At 45.7% G+C, this 19,696-nt stretch overlaps 1 protein-coding gene across 2 annotated transcripts in view; it reads left to right on the top strand.

Moving 5' to 3' along the window:
- Nucleotides 1-19,696, top strand: part of SLC6A17 (solute carrier family 6 (neutral amino acid transporter), member 17) — a 63,548-nt gene that overhangs the window by 16,855 nt on the left and 26,997 nt on the right. For both annotated transcript variants that reach the window (XM_015406582.1, XM_015406583.1), the window contains exon 2: nucleotides 16,347-16,504. In XM_015406582.1, the coding sequence (XP_015262068.1) occupies nucleotides 16,347-16,504 (158 nt within the window). The remainder of the gene's footprint in view (nucleotides 1-16,346; nucleotides 16,505-19,696) is intronic.

Genomic DNA, 19,696 nt, shown 5'->3' on the forward strand with positions numbered 1-19,696 from the left:
AAAGTGGACAGGAATGGGTGACTTTAACTCAGAAGACCATTATATCTACTATACTGTGACCAAGAATCCCATAGAAAAAATGGTGTAGCCTTTATAGTCAACACAAGAGAGTGAGAAAGGCAGTAATGGGGTACAATCTCAAAAACAACAGAATTATCTCAGTCTGAATCCAAGGCAAACAATTCAGCACCACAGTAATCCAAGTCTATGCCCCAACCACTGACGCAGAAGAGGCTGAAGTGGACCAGTTCTATGAAGACCTGCAACACCTCCTAGAACTAACACCAAAAAAAAAGATGTCCTCATCATCATAGGGGACTGGAATGCTAAAGCAGGAAGTCAAAAGGTAACTGGAATAACAGACAAGTCCGTTATTCCAGAAACCTATTTTGTTCTTCATTAAATAAATCAATTTTTGTTTAAACTTATCCCAGAAATCAGTACAGTACTTCCTCAGGACCACATAGTCCTCTCAAGTGCCCAAACCCTAGGTCATACTACCAAAAGAGAGATTTGGAATTTTTAATTCCTGGTGGCAGCAGAAAACTACCATGTTTATGTACTCAGAGGGTGTTTAAAGGTAAAACCATTTCCCCAAATACCAAGAACATCACAAGCACCTTCTAACCTGAGGGGCTCATCTTCCGGCGTCATATCTTTTAGTCTTTCATTACTGTCCATGGGGTTTTCTTGGCAAAGATACTGGAGTGGGTTGCCATTTCCTTTTCTAGTGGACCACATTTTGTCTGAGTTCTCCTATATGGCCTGTCCATCCTGGGTGGCCTTCCACAACATAGCCCACAGCCTCATTGAACCACACAGGCCCCCTCGCCATGTCAAGGCAGTGATCCATGAAAAAGATTATGGCAGTAGCTACTGTATAAAATTCTAATAAGCATTGGTTCCAGTTTATTTTCTACATGAGGTTGATCTTGTGACTTTGAAGAAGAATTATGAAATGTGCTTAAAGTCTGGATGCACATTGTCACACAGTTACGGGAATTTTGTTGCACAGTTGTCACACAGTTACAGAATTACACATTGTCCCACAGTTACATGTTGGTGCACAGTTACTTTATTATACTTATACGTTACTTTATTATAGTGAACATTCTTGTACATATGAACGTTATAGTTGCTGTTGTGAACCTTGTGTTCTGCGACATAAGGAATGTTGTCTCCGTGTAGAATTGTGATGCATGTATGTTTCATATTATTACTGTGTTTATTAACATTATGAATTGAATGTCAGCACTTAAGAAACAGTAAAATACTATGTAGAAAAATAATTATTTGAAGAGATATGAATACACAAAGTTATATTAATTGAAATCACTTTATTAGTTTTGTTCACAGTGTTTTTTTCTAGCCTTATTTTGTATCGTGAATACATCGTGGTTCCTTATTTTGATTTACAATCTATAGAAAGGGAGCATAAACTTGGCCAGAGCATTTGCCCCATGGATGTTGCTTTAGACTAGTTTGAATGGTCTGTGGTTCCAAAGCTTTGGAAAGGGGGGGGGAGAGATTATTTTGGGTTATTATTCTGACTCAAACTCTGTGTTTATCCATATGAACAAAAGTTATTTCTCCAGGTTATTTATTTATTATAAGGTTCGTACGCCACCTTTCTGCCCAATCAGGGTCATCAAGGCAGCTGAGATTACTCTGGGACTCTGTCATACACAGCCAGCGTACGCCCTTTTTTACTGCTGCTGGGGATCACAGCTGAGGACACGAGAGACCTCCTGTTTATCCTTGGCTGAAGCAAATTTGTGTTAATGTCTCAGATTATATGACTGTGTAAACAAACTCTTGCCCTTAACTCCTAATTAGTCGTTTCATTTAACTTGGCAAAGTATTTTGGTGGTTTAAAACTGTTCAGATCAACTGTACTATGCAATACCATTGGGTTCTATTAATTTATTTTATTTATTTTGATATTTTGAGCTGCAGTGGCCCAAGTGGTTAAGACGCTGAACTGCAGGCTGTGGAAGGTCGGTAGTTCAGCAGTTTGAGACCTGGGTGTGCCACGCAGGGGTCATTTGGGGGGGAACGCGGGGGGACGCCATCCCCCCGGGTGAGGTGCGGGAGGGCGGGGCCTGGAGCTCCCTGCTGGTGCCCGCTGGAGGTCGCCGCCGGCTATGGGGAGGACATACTTTCGGTGATGTCAGGGGGTGTGGCATATGCTAATGAGTTATGCTAATGAGTCCCCCTAGCTCTTTTTCTATGAAATGACCCCTGGTGCCACATAACGGAGTGAGCTCCCGTCTCTAGTTCCAGCTCCTGCCAACCTAGCAGTTCGAAAGCAAGAAATTGCAAGTAGATAAATAGGTACCACTTCGGTGTGAAGGTAACAGCGTTCCGTGCGCCTTGGTGTTTAGTAATGCTGGCCACATGACCACGGAAACATCTTCGGACAGCGTTGGCTCTTCGGCTTTGAAACGGAGATGAGCACCGCAGCCCTAGAGTTGGACTCGACTGGCTTTTGAGCAAGGGAACCTTTACCTTTACCTTTCCCCCCTATCGGGTCAAAGTTAGGGGTGGGCATGAATTGAACCATGGATCAAAATTCATGATGAATTTGCCCTGTTCATGGTTCGGGATCCAAAGTCCATGATGGGTCCACGATCACAGATTTCCACAAACTTTTAAGGCAGTTCGTGGGGTTTGTGCCAGTTCCTGGTCAGAGCAAAAAAGTTGCAAAAACAGCTGAGCTCCCCAGTTTGGTTCGTGGTTTGTGGGCCCATCAAACCTCATTTAAAGGGACTGCAGTTCCTTTAAACAGGGTTTTCAGAAAGCAGCAAAAACAGTTGAGCTGTGGGAGTGCTCCCCACTGCTCAGCTGTTTCAGACTTTCTTGTGCAGTTCCTTTAAAGTTTAAAGTGCACAAGAAATCCATGAAACAGGGAGCAGCCTGTCTAAGGTGCCACTTCAACAAGGGAAGACCCCGTCCATTGCTTGGGTGTCCCCTGTGGCCAGCCCACGTCCTGCTGGGCCTGGCTTTGCCACGACCACTGGAAGACACCAATTCATGTGGTCCCTGGGCTGGAGCAGCCTCCTTTGCTGCCAGCACCACCTCCCCCGCCCTAGGCTTCTGGGTGGGCCTGGCTGCTGTACTGCTGCCACAGCCCGTGGCCCTGCTGCTGCGCAGCTTGCCACAGCTGTCTCCTCCACCAAGTACCTCAGGTGGCCATCCCTTCTCTGCTGCTGGCCTCCTCCTCCACTGGCCTCCTGGGTGAGTTCCCAATGGGGAACTGGGGCGGCAACTGGGGAGGGTAGGTGAGCACCCAGGCTTTCCCAGATCTCTGGGTGACAGACAGGGGCTTCCCCCGTTGAAGCAGTGCCCAACTACAGACAGGGAGTTCCCCGCTTTCTGGCTTTCTTGTGTAGACCCCTTAAAGGGACTGCACAAGAAGGTCCAAAACAGCTGAGCAGCTCAGCTGTTTTTGCTGCTTTCTGAAAACCCCATTTAAAGGGACTTCAGCCCTTTGGTTTCATGGGCCCACAAACAGAACTGGTTCTTCAGTGAGTGAACCAGTTTGGGTCATGGTTTGGCCACAGACTGAACTTCATTTTTGCAGTTTGTTTAAATCACCTACTCAAAGTGATTTAAAACACTATCCCCCTCCCCTTTGTTTTTATTTTCACAACAATATGTCCCTGTGAGGTAGGTTAGGCTGAGCATGTGTGTCTGGCCCAAGGTCATCCAGACCATCAACCTTCCTTGGCAGAGTGGTGGTTCCATTCTGGATCTCCCAGATGCTAATCTGTCACTATAACCATTGCAACATGCTGACTTTCAAGTGTTCTTTCAGATATGCAGTTAATGAGCCATGAACTATTAGCTGTTTCGTTTGCTATGACTTGATCGTTTCTCTCTCACTGTGCTTTCAATACAGGGCTTTCAATACAGGGCGATTATTACGTTTGTACTTCCTGGGGAAAAAAGATGAGGTGGAAATAAAGTAAGCTAGATAGAAGAGCAGAAGTAGCAAGGGAGTGTTGACGTTTTCATATTGACAGAGATACACAGATGAACATTGCTCTTCTGAAAATGAAAATGTTATTTTACCTTTTCATTATAATGTTTTATTATAAAGATAATGCCATTAGGCCAAGTGTGGTGCAGTGGTGCCATACACTTGTGTCTTGTAGTGAACAGATCTTGTGGCTGAACCCCTAGATTTGAGATCTCACGTTCAAGTTAATCTTGCTGTCATCAAGCCCCCACCCCAGTCCATTATTAGGATATTATCAGACTGGTTACTGCGCCATTTTCAGATAGCTACTTTCAGGTGACCTCTTTGTCTTCTTTCTGATTATTGTAGCAGAATTACGCCTACTGGGGTAGCCCTGAGGGCTTGATTTAATCCACCTGGTTTTCAGCTGATGTGGCACTTGGCCCTGTTTTGTAGCAAGGACTCCTGTGCTTTTACTGGCTATCAGGGACCCCTCTCCCCCAACCCAGGTAGGTCCATAGGGTTGCTAGCCTCCAAGTGGGGCCTGGAGACCTCCTGGAATTACAACTGGTCTCCAGATGACATCAAGTTCCCTGGATAAAGTGGCAGCTTCCATGGGTAGGCTCTATAACATTATATCCCACTGTGGTCACTCTCCTTCCCAAGTCACTCTCTCCAGGCTTCACACATACACACATCCCAATCTCCAAGAATTCCCCAGCAGCACTGGCAAATCCAAAGGGACCTAAAGCAGCAAAACTTTTGAACTGGCCATTTCACATTCAGACTTTCTAGCAAGAACTAGCGTCACTGATGCAGAGTTTGAGTCACTCTGATGGAAGAACCTGATTCTGCCTTCCATTCACAAATACAGCACTGAAGGGGGATTTCATCCTGACTGTTCCTTTTCCTCCTTGTGTCTCAGTATATAATTTAGTATGTTCTTAGCTGTGGTCTGTCAAAGAATCCCAGTGCAAGAGACAACCTCTGGCATCTTTAGTGAGTGCACATTCAGCTTTGCCCTCCTTTTTAAAGCTTATTCATGTGTTTCACAACAATGTAGGGACGGTCAGCTGTTGCTAGTTCATGACACTACAAGCAACTGACCTAGATTAAAGGATGACTCACCTCAGTAGAAATAATGACTACACTGGTCTTGCTCAGAATGCAGCAATGTGAATGCAATCTTAGTTTTGGAATCCCAGAACATGTCTGTGTATTGTTTACAGTAGATTCCAAACACAGAAGATCTGGCTAAAACAGAACAGGAGTATGGCCTCTGTTTTTCAAAGGTGCCATTCCCTAGAGCACAATCATGGTGGTTAAAAAATGTCACATCATCATAACATGGAGTAGGTACTGGAGTAATTATTGACAATGAAATACAGCAGTAACTTCAGTTAAGGAGCTATAGATTTTCTCCTTGGAGCTACAGATTTTTTCCCCCACCAAAAATTGCCAAACTAGACCATAGATTAAGTTCAAAGTGTTAGTGAATTTGTGGTGATAGCAGGAGTGATTTTCCTATGAGGTGGAGTTGCATAATTTGGGGGTGGGGGATTGGGGGGAAAGGGCTCTTTTTGTAGCAGGTACTCATTTGCATATTAAGCGACACACCCCTAATGTAGCCAATCCTCCAAGAGCTTACAGTAGCTCCTGTAAGAAGAGCTCTGTAAGCTCTTGGAGGATTGGCTACATTAGGGGGTGTGGCCTAATATGCAAAGGAGTTCCTGCTACAAAAAGAGCTTTGATCTCTGCCCGGTTTCTTGCAGTATTTTTGAAGAGCTTGTTGCAACTTGCAGGTCATGCAGGGAAAATGAGGATCACAGGACATTGCAAAGCTCAAGTTCTTTTTCACACATTAAGTCTGAAATATTGCAGTATCATTGCAGATGATATTAAGTTGTTAAGAAGACAAATGAGTAGAATTGGGCTGTCTTGATAGAAACAAAAATGAATAAAGCAGGAGTCCAGTGGCACTTAAAAAAACTTATTCCATCTTTTGTGAGGCAGAACTCATGCAGCAATCCCCCCACATCATTATAAGTTTTTTTTAATGTGGTAATGCTGTGGTTCACTGAAAGATGTACAAGAAGTTAATATTTTAATAATTAAAAATCTAGGATGGAGGGAGGCTTTTTGTTATCAAATCATTTAATTTAGATGTCCTTTACCTGGTTTCTGTCTCATTTGTACATTGTTATAAGGTTTGTTGCTGGAACCAGTGTGCTGTAGTGGCTAGAATGTCAGACGAGTATCTGGGGTATCCAGGTTCAAATCCCTGCCCTGGAACCTTGTTGGGTGACCTTGGGCCAGTCACAAGTTCTCAGCCTAACCTGACAAAATGGAAGCTGTGAGGATAAAATGGAGGAGAGGATAAAGATGTAACCTGTTTTGGGTCCCTACTGGGGAGAAAGGCTGGGTATAAGTGAAGTAAATAAATACATAATTGATATTAATCAAAAGAAACTGCTGTAGGGACACACACACACACACACACACAGAAAGGCCAAGGATGTGAGGCACATTGTCCAGTGGCTGGCTCTGTAAATGGAAATATGATTGTGTTTTCTCTGTCAACAGGTGCTCAGTCTTTAGTATGTTAAATCTGAATAATTACTGCCTCTTAAATGATCACCTTTTTTATTAAGCATATGCTCTATAATAGGTGTTTATAAAATTATGTCTGGTATGAGAAACGTAGATACAGAGAATTTTCTCCCTCTCTCAATGAGGATGATTGGGAATGTTCAGAACAAACAAAGGAAGGTGCTTCTTTACACAATGCATAAATAACTGGTGGGACTCACCACCTCAGGAAGTAGGTTTGCCAACCCCCAGCTTGGGCCTGGAGATCTCCACAGAATTGCAACTGATCTCCTGACTACATATATCAGTTTCCCTGGAGGAAATGGCAGCTCCAGACTCTGTGGTTTTATAGCCTACTGAGGTCCCTTTTAGGGTTGCCAAGTTGAAAAATCGCCGCGGTGGGGGACTCCCGTCCGGCGACAAAGTGCACATGCGGAGTCCGACCGGCTGCTCAGCATCAGATAGAGCTGAGTGTCATCAGCGTACTGATGACAGCCCAACCCATACCTCTGGGCAACCTGGGCAATGGGGCGCATGTAGATGTTAAACAGCATCGGGGAAAGCACCACTTAGACAGCTTTAAAGGATAAATCAATGGACGATAAGTCTGTCAATAGCTATTACCATGATGGCAAAATGAAACCTCCATATTCAGATGCAATATACCCCACTGCTGGTGGGCAACAAGAAGGGGAAGCCCTCTGTGCCCTGCTTGTAGGTTTTCTGGGAGCGTCGGGGTCTCTAGAATGAGAAACAGGATGAGAAATAGGATGCTGGATTGGCCTGATCCAGCAGGCCTCTTTTTATGGTTTTACGCTGACTGAGAAATGTCCCATAAAACACCCATAATGCTCAAGATAATATTTACTGTGAGTACTATTAGCTGAAAGATTTTTTCAAAGAACATGAACATAAGAACATAAGAGAAGCCAATGTTGGATCAGGCCAATGGCCCATCCTGTCTAACACTGTCACACAGTGGCCATTTGAAGTATTGGGGGAGGGGGAATGGATTGAATCTTTGGGTGTTGTGACCATCTTGACTTAGTTTGACTTATATAGATTATACAGTAATTGAAAACCTGGACCGATTGGGCTTGTCTTTCTGTCTGGAGGTATTTAAAATTATGAAAAGCACTAAACCAAAAAAGTCAGTGTTATACTTTAGCATAGCCAAAGGCACTAGTGGCATTATTCCTTAATGAAGCAATGCTGCTAGGGATAACTCCAAAGGGTAATGGGTGCTCCTCCAAAATATTTTCCACTGACCCCTTTTGTTCAGCATTCAGTAACACAATATATTACAGTCCTACTGCACGGATTAAAGACGATTAGCTGACTCTGTTCCATCCTCTACCCAAGCAGCAAGCTAAAGCCATTGTTCTTTCAGACAGGCTAGGTCACATTACCCCCCTTGGCTCTGAGCGAGTTCTATAGCCAAGTCATCCAAGTGACTGCTTGGGGAAGCTCAGTGAGGAAAGTGTTGAGGCATCTCAGTGGCTCAGCTTATGCCTGGCTCTTGCTAGTGTGGAAGGTGATAAATATCTTGAAAAGTCCACCCATGTGCAGGGGGTGCAGTGTAGTGACCATTTTCCATGTGATCTCTCCAGCAGCTTAGAGCAGGCCCAGACTTCCCCTCTATCTGGTCGATAGGAAAAGGAAGCTACTTTGGGAAGCCCAGACTGGAAATTCAGGCCAAACTGAAGAACATAGTACTGTACAAGAGACGATGGAGTCCATCCCTGCCAATAACTCCAAAAACTGGAATCCTTCACCAACAGTCCATTCTAACTGTAGATAGAGAGCCAGTTTGGTGTAGTGGTTAAGTGCGCGGACTCTAATCTGGGAGAATTGGGTTTCCCACTCCTCCACTTGCACCTGCTGGATGACCTTGGGCAAGTCATAGTTCTGATAAGAGCTGTTCTTGAAAAAGAGCAGTTTCTGTCAAGAGCTTTCTCAGCCCCACCTACCTCACAGGGTATTTGTTGTGGGGAGGGGAAGGGAAAGGAGTTTGTAAGCCACTCTGAGTCACCTTTGGGTAGTGAAGGGTGGGGTATAAATCGAACCTCTTCTCTTCTTCTTCTTCTAACATCCATTCTACCACCTCAGCCCTCCCTCTGCCAGCTCATTACCACCTCACTATGCTGCATGTGGAGATCACGCCTCAGTGGTCATGGCTATTGGGGGAAAAGGTATTAAAGTATGTTGATTGGAACCAGGCTGTAGAGAACTGGGTCTCACAACAACAATTATATCCAGCTTTATTGTGAAGGTAAACATACCTCACAAGGTAACTGAGATGATAAAATGGGGAAACCATAAACACTGGCTTGAATTCTTTGAAGGAAGAGTGATGTATAAATATGAAGAATAGAATGGGGATAGTGGCCAAGATAGTAATAATTGGCTAACAGTTTGGTGTAGTGGTTAAGAGTGGGAACTCTAATCTGGGAGAACAGGGTTTGATTCCCCATGCCTCCACAAGCAGCGGCTGGTGTGACCTTGGATCAGTCATAAGTTCTTTCAGAGCTATTCTCTCAAGGCCAGTTCGAGAGAGCTCTCTCAGCCTCACCTACCTCAGCCCCACCTACCTCACAGGGAAAGGAAAGGAGATTGTAAGCCGCTCTGAGACACCTTTGGGTAGTGAAGGGCGGGGTATAAATCCATTCTCTTCTCTTCTAACAGTTGTTTTGACATGATTTTAGGGTTGGGTCTGACTGGGAGGGAGTCTAGGAAGGACTGCATATGTCCTAGGTGGCTTTCTGTAACCGTGACAAATTGTATTGTTTGCTTGCTTTATCAGATGTTTCCAATATATTTTTCTTAGCTTTATAGTGTTGGGACTGATACAGTTGAGCAAGATATATTGTTTTCATTCTTAGTTAACTTGCTGAAGTTTTGTGAATTGTGTCAAAAATTAAGTGGGACATGCCTAATTGTTTCGAGTCTGCTTGTCTGGCATCTCTAAATGTGAAACAAGATCAAAATGTCTGCATCTGCAGTCTCTTATCCATTAGAATTATGGCCTTGCCTGGAATATTGATCCTTTGCTTTGAGTCATTGGTCCCAGGATCTCCATGATTAGGTACTGGGCTACTTTGGTTGGAGATTTATGATGCTCAGACTGCTAATTTCTCTCCAATTAGGCAGAAATTAATGTTGCTGCTATTTAAAGAAAGTCCTTCATGGAGAACTTTCGTCTAGCCCTTCAAGGAGTTGTGCTCTTTAATTACAGAACTGGCACTAGAATAACAATTGTGAAGGTAGTATATAATTGCACTATATATGCATGTATATATATGATATTTAAAATGTTTGTGTTCGTATCTACATAGATATAAAGGAGGGACCCACAAGGACTTGTGGGGGGCTTCTCATTTTCCCCCTTAACCCCTCTCCCACTATTTTCTTTTTCTTTTCCTGGCAGCTCCCATAGCCTCTCCCCTTTTCCTGCTTCCTTCTCTCCTTCCCACCCACCCACCAACTACCTTAATCTGCCCCCCCCTTCAGGTTTCTCTCCTTCTTTCCCCCAGGCAGCCTCTCCCTGGGCAAAGTCTGGCCCAGTTTTTTGGTGGCTGGCAGCACAGGGCTGTGCCTAGCTACATGGTTTCCTCCAGTGCTAGCTGAGGTCCAGTTGTGAGGTGGCTACTAGTGCTGGGCCACGGCCAGTTGCATAGTGACTGGTGATCCATCTTCTCTATGCTTTGGCTGGACTGCTACTATGAGGCACATTTCCATGTTCCACATTTTTTTTGGGGGGGGGAGTAAAAATGTTCAGTTTAAAGTGCTTCATCTGATCGGCGGGGAGCACATGGCCTGCCTATCAGCTGGAGGGCTCTCTAAATCTTTCAGGAGGGAAGGAGAGGAGCCCCTGCCTGACCCTGGGGGCTGGCAACCCTAAATGAATTTACAATGTATGAATCATACAACTGTGATGAAGAAGCATTCACAATTATGTATCTAAAGATGTTATACAAAACATTAAGTTCTGAATGTGATTATTACAAGAGATAATACAATAGAAACAGAAGCGAAAAGGCGGGACGGTGGTCTCCGGATTGGTGCTGACGTTTCGACTATGTGTCTTCTTCTGACCCAAAATTGTGCCAGTCAATGTGAAGTATGGAGTCCCTCAAGCAACAAAAAGCTGCATACTCATGAGTTTTCTAACTCTTATAGCTTGAGAAGCAACATCTCTTATTCTAGAAAAAAAGTTCTCCCAAAAGGGCTGAAGTCAAAGCTCCCTAAATGAATACCAATCAAAGGGACTCTTGGTTCTGCAAACATTCAGAGATCTGAAGATCTAGGCTACGTGCTCACTTTTGGTGAAACATTTCAAATATGACAGATCTCAGACATGTACAGTGTACTTTTAAAAAATCTGTGTGGACTTCCGGTTTCGGTGATCGCCATGGCAGACGTGTTTTCCCAGGGGTCCGGGAGATGCCTGCCAGAGCCTGCAGCTAGGAGGGGGTGTGAACGTCCGCACCACCCCCAGAGCCCTTGTGTTGGGCTCCCAGACATGGCGCATTAGAGAGCTCCCCCCCCCGGCATAACCAGCCAGCGAAGGGGGGCTTCTCCAGTCCCGAAGGTCCCACCACAGAGCATCCCGTATGGGAAAGAGATAAGCACACCAGAGCAAGCGTTTGGTGATCATTGAAATGTGAGTTCCAGTAAAGCGAAAACACCAAGAATTGGCGCAGCCCACCCGGAGAAAGTGAGGGGGGGATGGGAATCTCCTCTGCTAAGAACTGTTTACAAGCGCTATAAAGCCAGAAGAAAGGGGGGCATGCTTTACTAAGCAATTGGAACTGGAATAAAGAGACTGTAAGAGCTTACTGAGCCTTAGAAGAATTCCCAGACACTGTAACAAACTTTTAATAAAAAGTAAACAATTCTCAAACATGGCGCCTCCTGTGATGGACCAAAAAGATAAGCAAGCGAAAGTTAAGCCTCCTCCCGGAAGTGACAGCCCAGCAAGTTCTGCTCCTAGACAAGACTCAACTGCGGAGCTCCAGAGGATGCTATTGGAGTCACTCCACCGTCTGCTGGAGCAAGTTACTGCAATTAATAATAAGCTGGATGCACAACAAGCACAATTGACTGAGAATAAACAGAAAATGGAAAAAATGGAACGAGCTGAAAGAAGTTAATGCCAACTCAAAAAGGATGAATAAACAACTGCAGGCATTGAAAAAAAAAGAGACTGACAAGACTCATCTGTTACAGCTGCAAATGGAAAGGGCAAGCTATATCTTGAGGTTCCAAGGCATCCAGGAAGAGAAAAGGGAGAATCTGAGGCAGATGTTATGCGAAGCACTAAATCCACTGGCAGAGATTAAACCGGACCAACTACAAAGTGAAATTGATACGATCTTTAGATCGTATTCAGAGTTCATAAGAAAAAATAATCTGCCAGGAGAAGTGATAATAAGATTCTCCCGAAGACAAGTTAGAGATCAAATTCTTAAAGCGACTAGTGGAGTTACCTTGAAAATCAAAGACAAAGATATAAAAGTATTAAAAGACATTCCATTTGAAAGAAGAAAGAAGAGAAGGAAATAAAGAGACTTCGTTTTATTTCTGCAAAAACACAACGTTTCCTACAGATGGATAATACCCGAAGGTGCCGTCTTCAGATACGCGAACGGCAAAGAAAGGATTGACTCTGCTGAGAAGGCACGCGAGTTTTTGCATCTGCACGGTCATCCAGCAGGAGTGGAAGACATCGATGGCTCCAAGGAAAGCGAAGAAGAAGGAGAGGCTGCATCTTCTGAGGAGGACTCTGTTTCCAAACTAGGGGCAGTTGCCCCAAAATCAAGCTACCTTTTGAGAAAGAAAGGGGGGAAATACATTGTTGTTGGACTCTGGAATTTTTTAGCTTTCTTTTTTGAATTTACTCTTACAGTCATCTTTATAAAGTCAACTATGGTGGTGTCTTAAGCAGATGAGCATATCCAATGAATTTTTTTAGCATATCCGAGTTTAAAGCTAACTTTGTCTATTAGAATGTAAATTCCCTTCCTTTCTTTTTTCCTTCCTTTTTCTGTTTGTAGTTTATAGTAAAATGCAATTTAAAAAATCCCCTATGGGGGGCCAAAAAAAATCCGTGTGAATATTTCTACCTATATTTAGTGTGATATATGTGTGTGTGTGTGTATACAGGGCTATTTTGGGGCTGGAACGCACTGGAATGGTGTTCTGGCTGGCTTCCGAGCCCCCCCCTCGCCTTTCCCAGCCTGCCTGCTCAGGGCAAACGCAGGGGAGTGGTGGCACAGTGGGTATATCCCACTGTCTTAACATCCGAACTGTGTTAATTTGAGCCCCGCGCTGGTGTGAGCAGCCAGCCTGTTGTCCCCAGCTCATCGTCCACCCAGCGATTTGAAAGCTTCGGCAAGTAGATAAAATGGGAACTACTCCTTAGAGGGGGTGGGCACACCAATCTCCCTTGTGGGAGGGTGTTAGCTGACAGTCGGGACGTCCTGGTCGAGGTCAGAAAAAAGGCGGAAAAACTTCTCCATTACAAAAATCCCTGCAGTGGATGTTTCCGGCCAGGCGGTGGCAGTGTGGCGATGTGACATATGGGTCCTGAAGCCTGGTCAACAAGCAGCCGTTCGGAAAATGACTGAGCCAAGCCTGAAGAGGTTTACACCGTGCAGTGACAGCGTGTGCAATTAAATGAATATATGTTGTCTTCCCTATCCCCTATGAACATTGTTAGTCCCCTGTCTAAAATGTGTAACTGTACATCGCTTTGAGCCCAGTGCGGAAAGTGATTAATAAATTGAAATGGAAAGTATTATTATTATGATATCCAAGCATATGGAGGGACAGCATGGGGATTACACTGCAATGGGAGCAGCAACAAAAAGGCAGGGGGGAACCAAAGGCGACACCGCTGTGGGCAGGGAGAGAGCTGTGACTACGTGACAGGTGGCCATACAAGGTAGGAGAGGGGTGGGTGGAGCCTCCCAAAAGACTGGGGAGTGGGCGAGCAAGCTGGTCTGTCTCAATGTCAAACACGCCCCTCGCAGCCACAAGAATGATTCAGCTCAAAGCGAGTGGGTGGGCTTCTCCTCCCCCGAACCCAGAAGCTGGCGGTTGTTGTCAGTCAGTGCCTGGGAGGCGGGAGCGCATGCTCAAGGGAGAGAGATGTGGAGAGTCACCTCAGCCAAGCCTGTGTCCTGTCAAAAGACGTTTGCCAGCACGAGTTCCTGCCAGCAACAGGCTTGAAGATATACAGTGCTGGGTAATTAACTCGTTAGCTGGCAGGGAGGAAGGTCATGTTTCAGTCAATACTCAGGGCTGAGAGATCGTCTTGCACGCATGCGTGCATCCCGGCGTCGATCTCTCAGCTCCTGTCTTCGTTGATTCCGGAGCCTGGTCACAGCTGGTGGTGAATCGGGCGAGGAATCTCTGTGCTGCAGCAAAGCCTGATCCTGTGCAGGTGTTTCCTGGGAGGCTCTATCCTCCTCATCACTTAGGGAGCTTTCAGCCACAGGAGCCAGTCTTTGTCTATAAGTTTCTGCTGCAGTACGTTCCTCAGGAACCTGTGGTGTCAACTCCACAGCCTCCTGGCTGGCAGGTGCCTCATCAGGGTCATCAGCAGGGGCAGGCATGACAGGCAGTGAATTCCATGTGTAGAAGGAGGAAGAGTGGCCGCCCAGAGGAGACCATGGGCGGCCCTGGTGCCCCTCCACCGCTGCCTCCTCAGTTGCCCCCTGGGCTGAGCTTTGGGCCCGCCGGGGGGTGGATTCCAAGCCGGAGCTGCCCCTGTCATTGCTTAGCGTCGCAGTTCACGCAGAGCTTTGCGCTCATTTCCCCCATGTATGTGCTGGGCTACCTGGGGATGAGCTTCAGCTGGGTCCTCGTCGCCTTGCTGTGCCTCTTCTGGGTGCAGAGGCACCGGGGTGGAAAGAACTCCCGCCTCGACCTGGCCCTTGCCTTTCTGCAGGATGAGGAGCGGGCCATGTGGCTGGCCGTCTCCACCGGCGACCTGCCCATGTGGGTGAGCGAGCGAGCGGCTGTCTGGCTGACATCAGCCCGACCTGATTTGTCCTGCTACTCCTACTCCACCTCCCCGAGACACGCGTTCTCCCTTCGCAAGTTGTGTGCAGGTAGAGCTTGCATGCAAGTAGATCTTCAAGATCTGGCACTGCTTTCTCCATCCCTTGAGGCTCGCGCTTAATTTCCAACAGTAGAGGAGCTGGGGGGGGCACGGCTTTAGAGGTTGAACTGAAGCATCTTCTCTAGATAGATCACAGTAAACATGAACAACTTGTGCTGGAAAGATGTTAGGCTTCAGGGCACCACAGGAGTGTTTTAGTTAGGAGACTTGAGCAGTTTTTTAAAAATATATAAATTTCAGCAGAAGTCTTGGTGGACTAGTGGCCAGTTTGTTAAGTGCGTACCAGTAGGTTGGCATCCATCGAGACAGACCCCCAAGCCTGCTTGAGGCCCCCAGCTTTCCTTCAGAGGTTTTCAGGGCTGCCCCCTGGCATTCAAAAGGCATGCTAGGATTCAGCTCCTAGGTCAAAGGAATCTGCGAGGAATTTGCCCCGTCCTTGAACTGAAACACCTTTCCTCCTTTTTTTCCTGGCACTTGCCTGGTTGCTGTGATCTTGTTGCAGACCATTTCTGCCCTGTCTGAGGGAGGACTGGTTTGGGTATATAATCCTAAATTTACTCTAAGAGTGAGTTTGTTCCAATTATATCAGTGTTTCACCCACTTCATACCAGAAAAGAGATCCCTGTGTTGTCTGTAATCTGGGGAGGGGACTCAGTTCTTTGATTGCATGCTGATTGTCAACACTGACTGGAGAATCTGGCCAGTTGGAGCCTGTATTATTTAAGCTTCAGTTTAGAAATTTGCTACCCAGTCTTTCTCCTGTAAATGTTTCTGAGAATGACAGTCCTTTATCTAACTTCCCCAAAGCCCAACTGACCCTTCTTTTGTAGTACTTGTCTTGAGATAATGTTCTGAGAACTGTTTCCCTGGGTCTCCCTATTTGCTGAAGTGTTGTTAGTGTGTGCCCCCCCCCAAAGCTAGCAATCCAAAAGAGTCCAGTGGCACCTTTAAGATCAAGGTTTATTCAGGTACAAGCTCTCCCTCTTCTGTAACCAAGGTTTATTCAGGTACAAGCTCTCCCTCCTCTGTAACCAAGGTTTATTCAGGTACAAGCTCTCCCTCCGTTTTGACAACAAACAAGGTAAACAGAATAAGAAGCAAAAGGTGGGTGTGGCTGGATGGCCACACTTCTGGTAACATGGGGGTGTGGCCTAATATGCTGATGTGCTACACTATAATGAGTGTGGCCTATTATGCTAATGATTTTGTGCTGTTGGGTGTGGCCTATTATGCTAATGAGTTACTGCTGAGCTTTTTCTACAAAAAGAGCCCTGGATTGTATTGCATTATATATATATATATCTCCCAAAGCATACATCAGATAGATAGATAGATAGATAGATAGATAGATAAGATAGATAAGATAGATAAGATAGATAAGATAGATATGATGTATGCTTTGGGATGTGTGCCTAGATATATATAGGGAGTTCCCTTTTCTCTTTATGGATCATGTGAGGATCAACTGATGTATAAAACACAAGCATGCTAGAAGATCCTGTGCTGCAGGGCTAATGGGTCAGATAAGTGACGTAAGGCAGATATAGCTTAGTGGATATGAATATATACAACCTTCTCACTGTCACTTGGTCCACTGCCACTTTCACTGATCTTTGCTTTATATAATGTAATGTGGACATCTCTAATAGTCCTCCTCTTTCCTGCCAGGTGCCTACCTTGTCCCATATCTGATACTGCTTATCATCATTGGACTCCCTCTCTTTTTCCTGGAAGTGGCGGTGGGACAGATGATCCGCAGGGGCAGTATAGGAGTGTGGAATTATATCTGCCCTCGGTTGGGAGGCATTGGATTCGCCAGCTGCCTTGTGAGTGCTTGGATGAAGCATGAGACTACTGAGAATGGTTGTGGGCACAGTTGGTTTTGGATGGGTTGTCTAGCAAAAATGTATATGATATGCCTGTTTAGTATTCAATTAAGAGTGGTTAGTGATTGCTGGATACAAACAGAACATATCAGGCTGCAAAGTGGATTAACCCAAGCTTCATGCCCTGAATAGTCTCACCAAAATCTGCACAAGTGCAGGCCATGAAGTCTGACCTCTTTTATTTCACCTAAACCATCTGGGCCAGTTTCTTATATGCAGGTAAACAGACCAGGGTCTCCTGCCTGCTGACACACAGGAGGCACACAGAGTTAGTTTCTCAACATCACAGTTGGTCAAAATACAGCTCCAAAGCTCAGGCACAGATCAGGCAACACTCACAGCTTCAAGTCCGAAGGGGGAATCCAAGAACAAGGGTTCTATGATACAAGCAAAGGTCAGAGACAAAGACATCTATCCAGAATAAAGAAAGCAATGTCAATAACTAGCAGACAAGTTGCTTCTACACAGCTACTCCTTTCTCCATTGCTTTTAAGCCCCACGCTGCTAACCACTTGTACTGCATCATGCACCACCAACTGCCTCAGTCCTGCTCCTGCAAGCACTCATCCTTATTGTTGAAGCTGGGCTGGTGCTGTGGTGCTAAACAGGCAGTGCACCTACTGGCTTGAAGGTCTCGTAATGGGTGTGTGTGAACTGACCAGCAACTGGCTCTCAGTTGCCAGCCCAGGGCTGGGAAGCTGAGGGGCCAGTGCACTGGTTCCTGACTGAGAATTTATATCTGACCCCTCAGAGACTGCCTCCTCCTGCAGTACCTCTGCCACTGGCTGAGGGCTTGAGTCAGGTATGCTGACCCCCTCTTCCTCAGAGGAGTCCTCTGCCTCCATTTGCTCTGCTGGGCTTGGCTGGTCCACAACACCAGGCATGTCCTTCAAAGTGTCTAGTCATGCATCATAATGATGTGAACCTCTATATGTATAATACGCTATGAGTCTCGTTTTGGCCCACTTTGCTGGTGGTGGCTCAGAAGATCAGCAGGCAGGTTGCAGGCACAAGGTACCTTCTTGCTCTACTACTGTGGAACCCAAGCTCAGCATTGCTACTCACTCCCAGCTCCTGCTTCGCTTAGTTGTGCCAATCAAAAGCTTACTTTCAATCACAGGGATGGCAATAAAAGGCTCTGTGTCCTACGGACCCTCAAAGGAGCTTGGAACTAGGTTTGCCAACTCCAGCTTGGGAAATTTCTGGAGATTTGGGGGTGGTACCTGAGGAGGGTGGGGTTTGGGGAGGGAAGGACACTCAGTGATGGAGTCCACCTTCTGGAGCTGCCATTTCCTCCAGTGAAACTGATCCCTGTAGTCTGGAGTTTAGTTGCAGTTCCAGGAAAACTCTGGGACCCACCTGCAGACTGGTAACCCTGTCTGGAACCTATCATGCAAGTGTGACATGGCACTCTTGATTCACAGCTGTTCGGAGGCTTTTGGTGTTTTCAGATGGCAAGTGAGGAAGCACTGCATAACTCATTCAGGCTGCTGCAACTAACACAGCTGTGAGACCTGCCCATTCATATAATGCCTGACAGAACTGCCCCTTTTGGCCTCTCACTCCTGCCTCCCCATTTTCAAACAGTCTTGAAAGAGATACTCTCAGAGAGCTTCTGAATAAGAAATTTTGGAACTGATCCTGAGAAATCCTGAGTAATTTCCTAATTAACAATAATGACAACACCAATACTGATAATATGTGGATCTTACAATTGTAATATGTTGATCTTATTGTACACTTAGTTGTTGGAAGCCGCCCTAGGCTCCCGGTCTGGGACATTCACATGCCGTGATGATGTCACCCGGAAGTGACGTCATCGTGCTAGGCATGTCACTGGTGGATGCTCTAGCATTTGGCTCAAAAACTCTACGATATGCTAGAGCGTCCCCCGGCGACATTCCCAGCGTGCATCGCACCAGGCACATCGGCCGGATCCAAAACCTTGTGTGTACTTTAATTTGTATTTGCACGTGCAAACTGCTACATTAATTTTAATGGCGGAAGCAGATGTGTACATGCAACATAATGCTCACACAGATCCTTCCACATCCACTGAAATGAGGCTGCCTTTATGGGTGGGGGAGGGCTCTACACGCACACTGAAGTTTCCAGACCAATAAGGCACTGATGTGTTGGGATGTGTTTTCACTTTACAAAGCTCTGGACTGCGGTATGTGTTCACTTACCTACATTTTTGTTAGATCAAAGAAAACATTTTGGCACAAAAATAAAGGTTGTGATGATAATCAATTTATGAGAAAATGTTCTCCCCTCACTTTCTATTAAAAATGTTTGAATTTCAATGAATCTTGCACATGATTCTATTTCTTTGTTCTGTTTTGTTGTCAGTTCAGTATTTGTGTATTTCATAAATTTTATTGTGGTTTTGTGAAATATAATTCCTGTTAGTAATAAGATTATCTTACATTCTAATAATGAAGTTGGCCTATCTTTGGATACTTAAATCTGGTGACTGGAGCTGTGAACAGGCACAACAGATTTTTCTACAAACCTGAAAAGGGCCCTAGTTTTGTAGAAATATGAGAAATCTTTAAAAAAACCACAAAAAACACTGGGCAGCTTAAAAATATCCAAAAACGAAAAAAGGAGTGCCTGTAGCTTTAAGCAATGGATTCCCTCACTGGTTGTTGCTAGGCAAGCCCAGTGTTTCAAGCTTGTTTGTGTCTATAAAAAGCAGGGGTAGGGGCAGGGCCCTATCCAGCCCTATTTTGGCCTTTAAAGGAGAACTCATTGGGGACAGGTCTGGCTAGGGTTGCCAGCTCCATGTTGGAAAATTCCTGGAGATTTTGGGGTAGAGTCTCAGGAAAGCAGGGTTTGAGGAGGGGAGAGGCCTCAGCCGAATATAATGCCATAGAGTCTACCCTCTAAAGCAATCATTTTCTCCAGGGGGACTAGAGTTGCCAGGTCCTCTTAGCTCACCGGCAGGGTGGTGGGAGGGAGCTCTCAGGGAATGCAATAGGCTTACCAAGGTCCGGCGGGGGAATTGTATTTCCTGGCAGGAGCCTTGCCGCGGGGACGGCTGCACGCGCTGCACCCGACGTCGCCAGGATGTGACGCTCCGCGTCGCTCTGGCAACGGGACTCCAAACAGCCCCGTTGCCAGAGCGAC

The sequence above is a fragment of the Gekko japonicus genome, unplaced genomic scaffold, assembly GCF_001447785.1.
Source record: "Gekko japonicus isolate JY-2015 unplaced genomic scaffold, Gekko_japonicus_V1.1 scaffold115, whole genome shotgun sequence".
Taxonomy (NCBI): Eukaryota; Metazoa; Chordata; class Lepidosauria; order Squamata; family Gekkonidae; genus Gekko; species Gekko japonicus.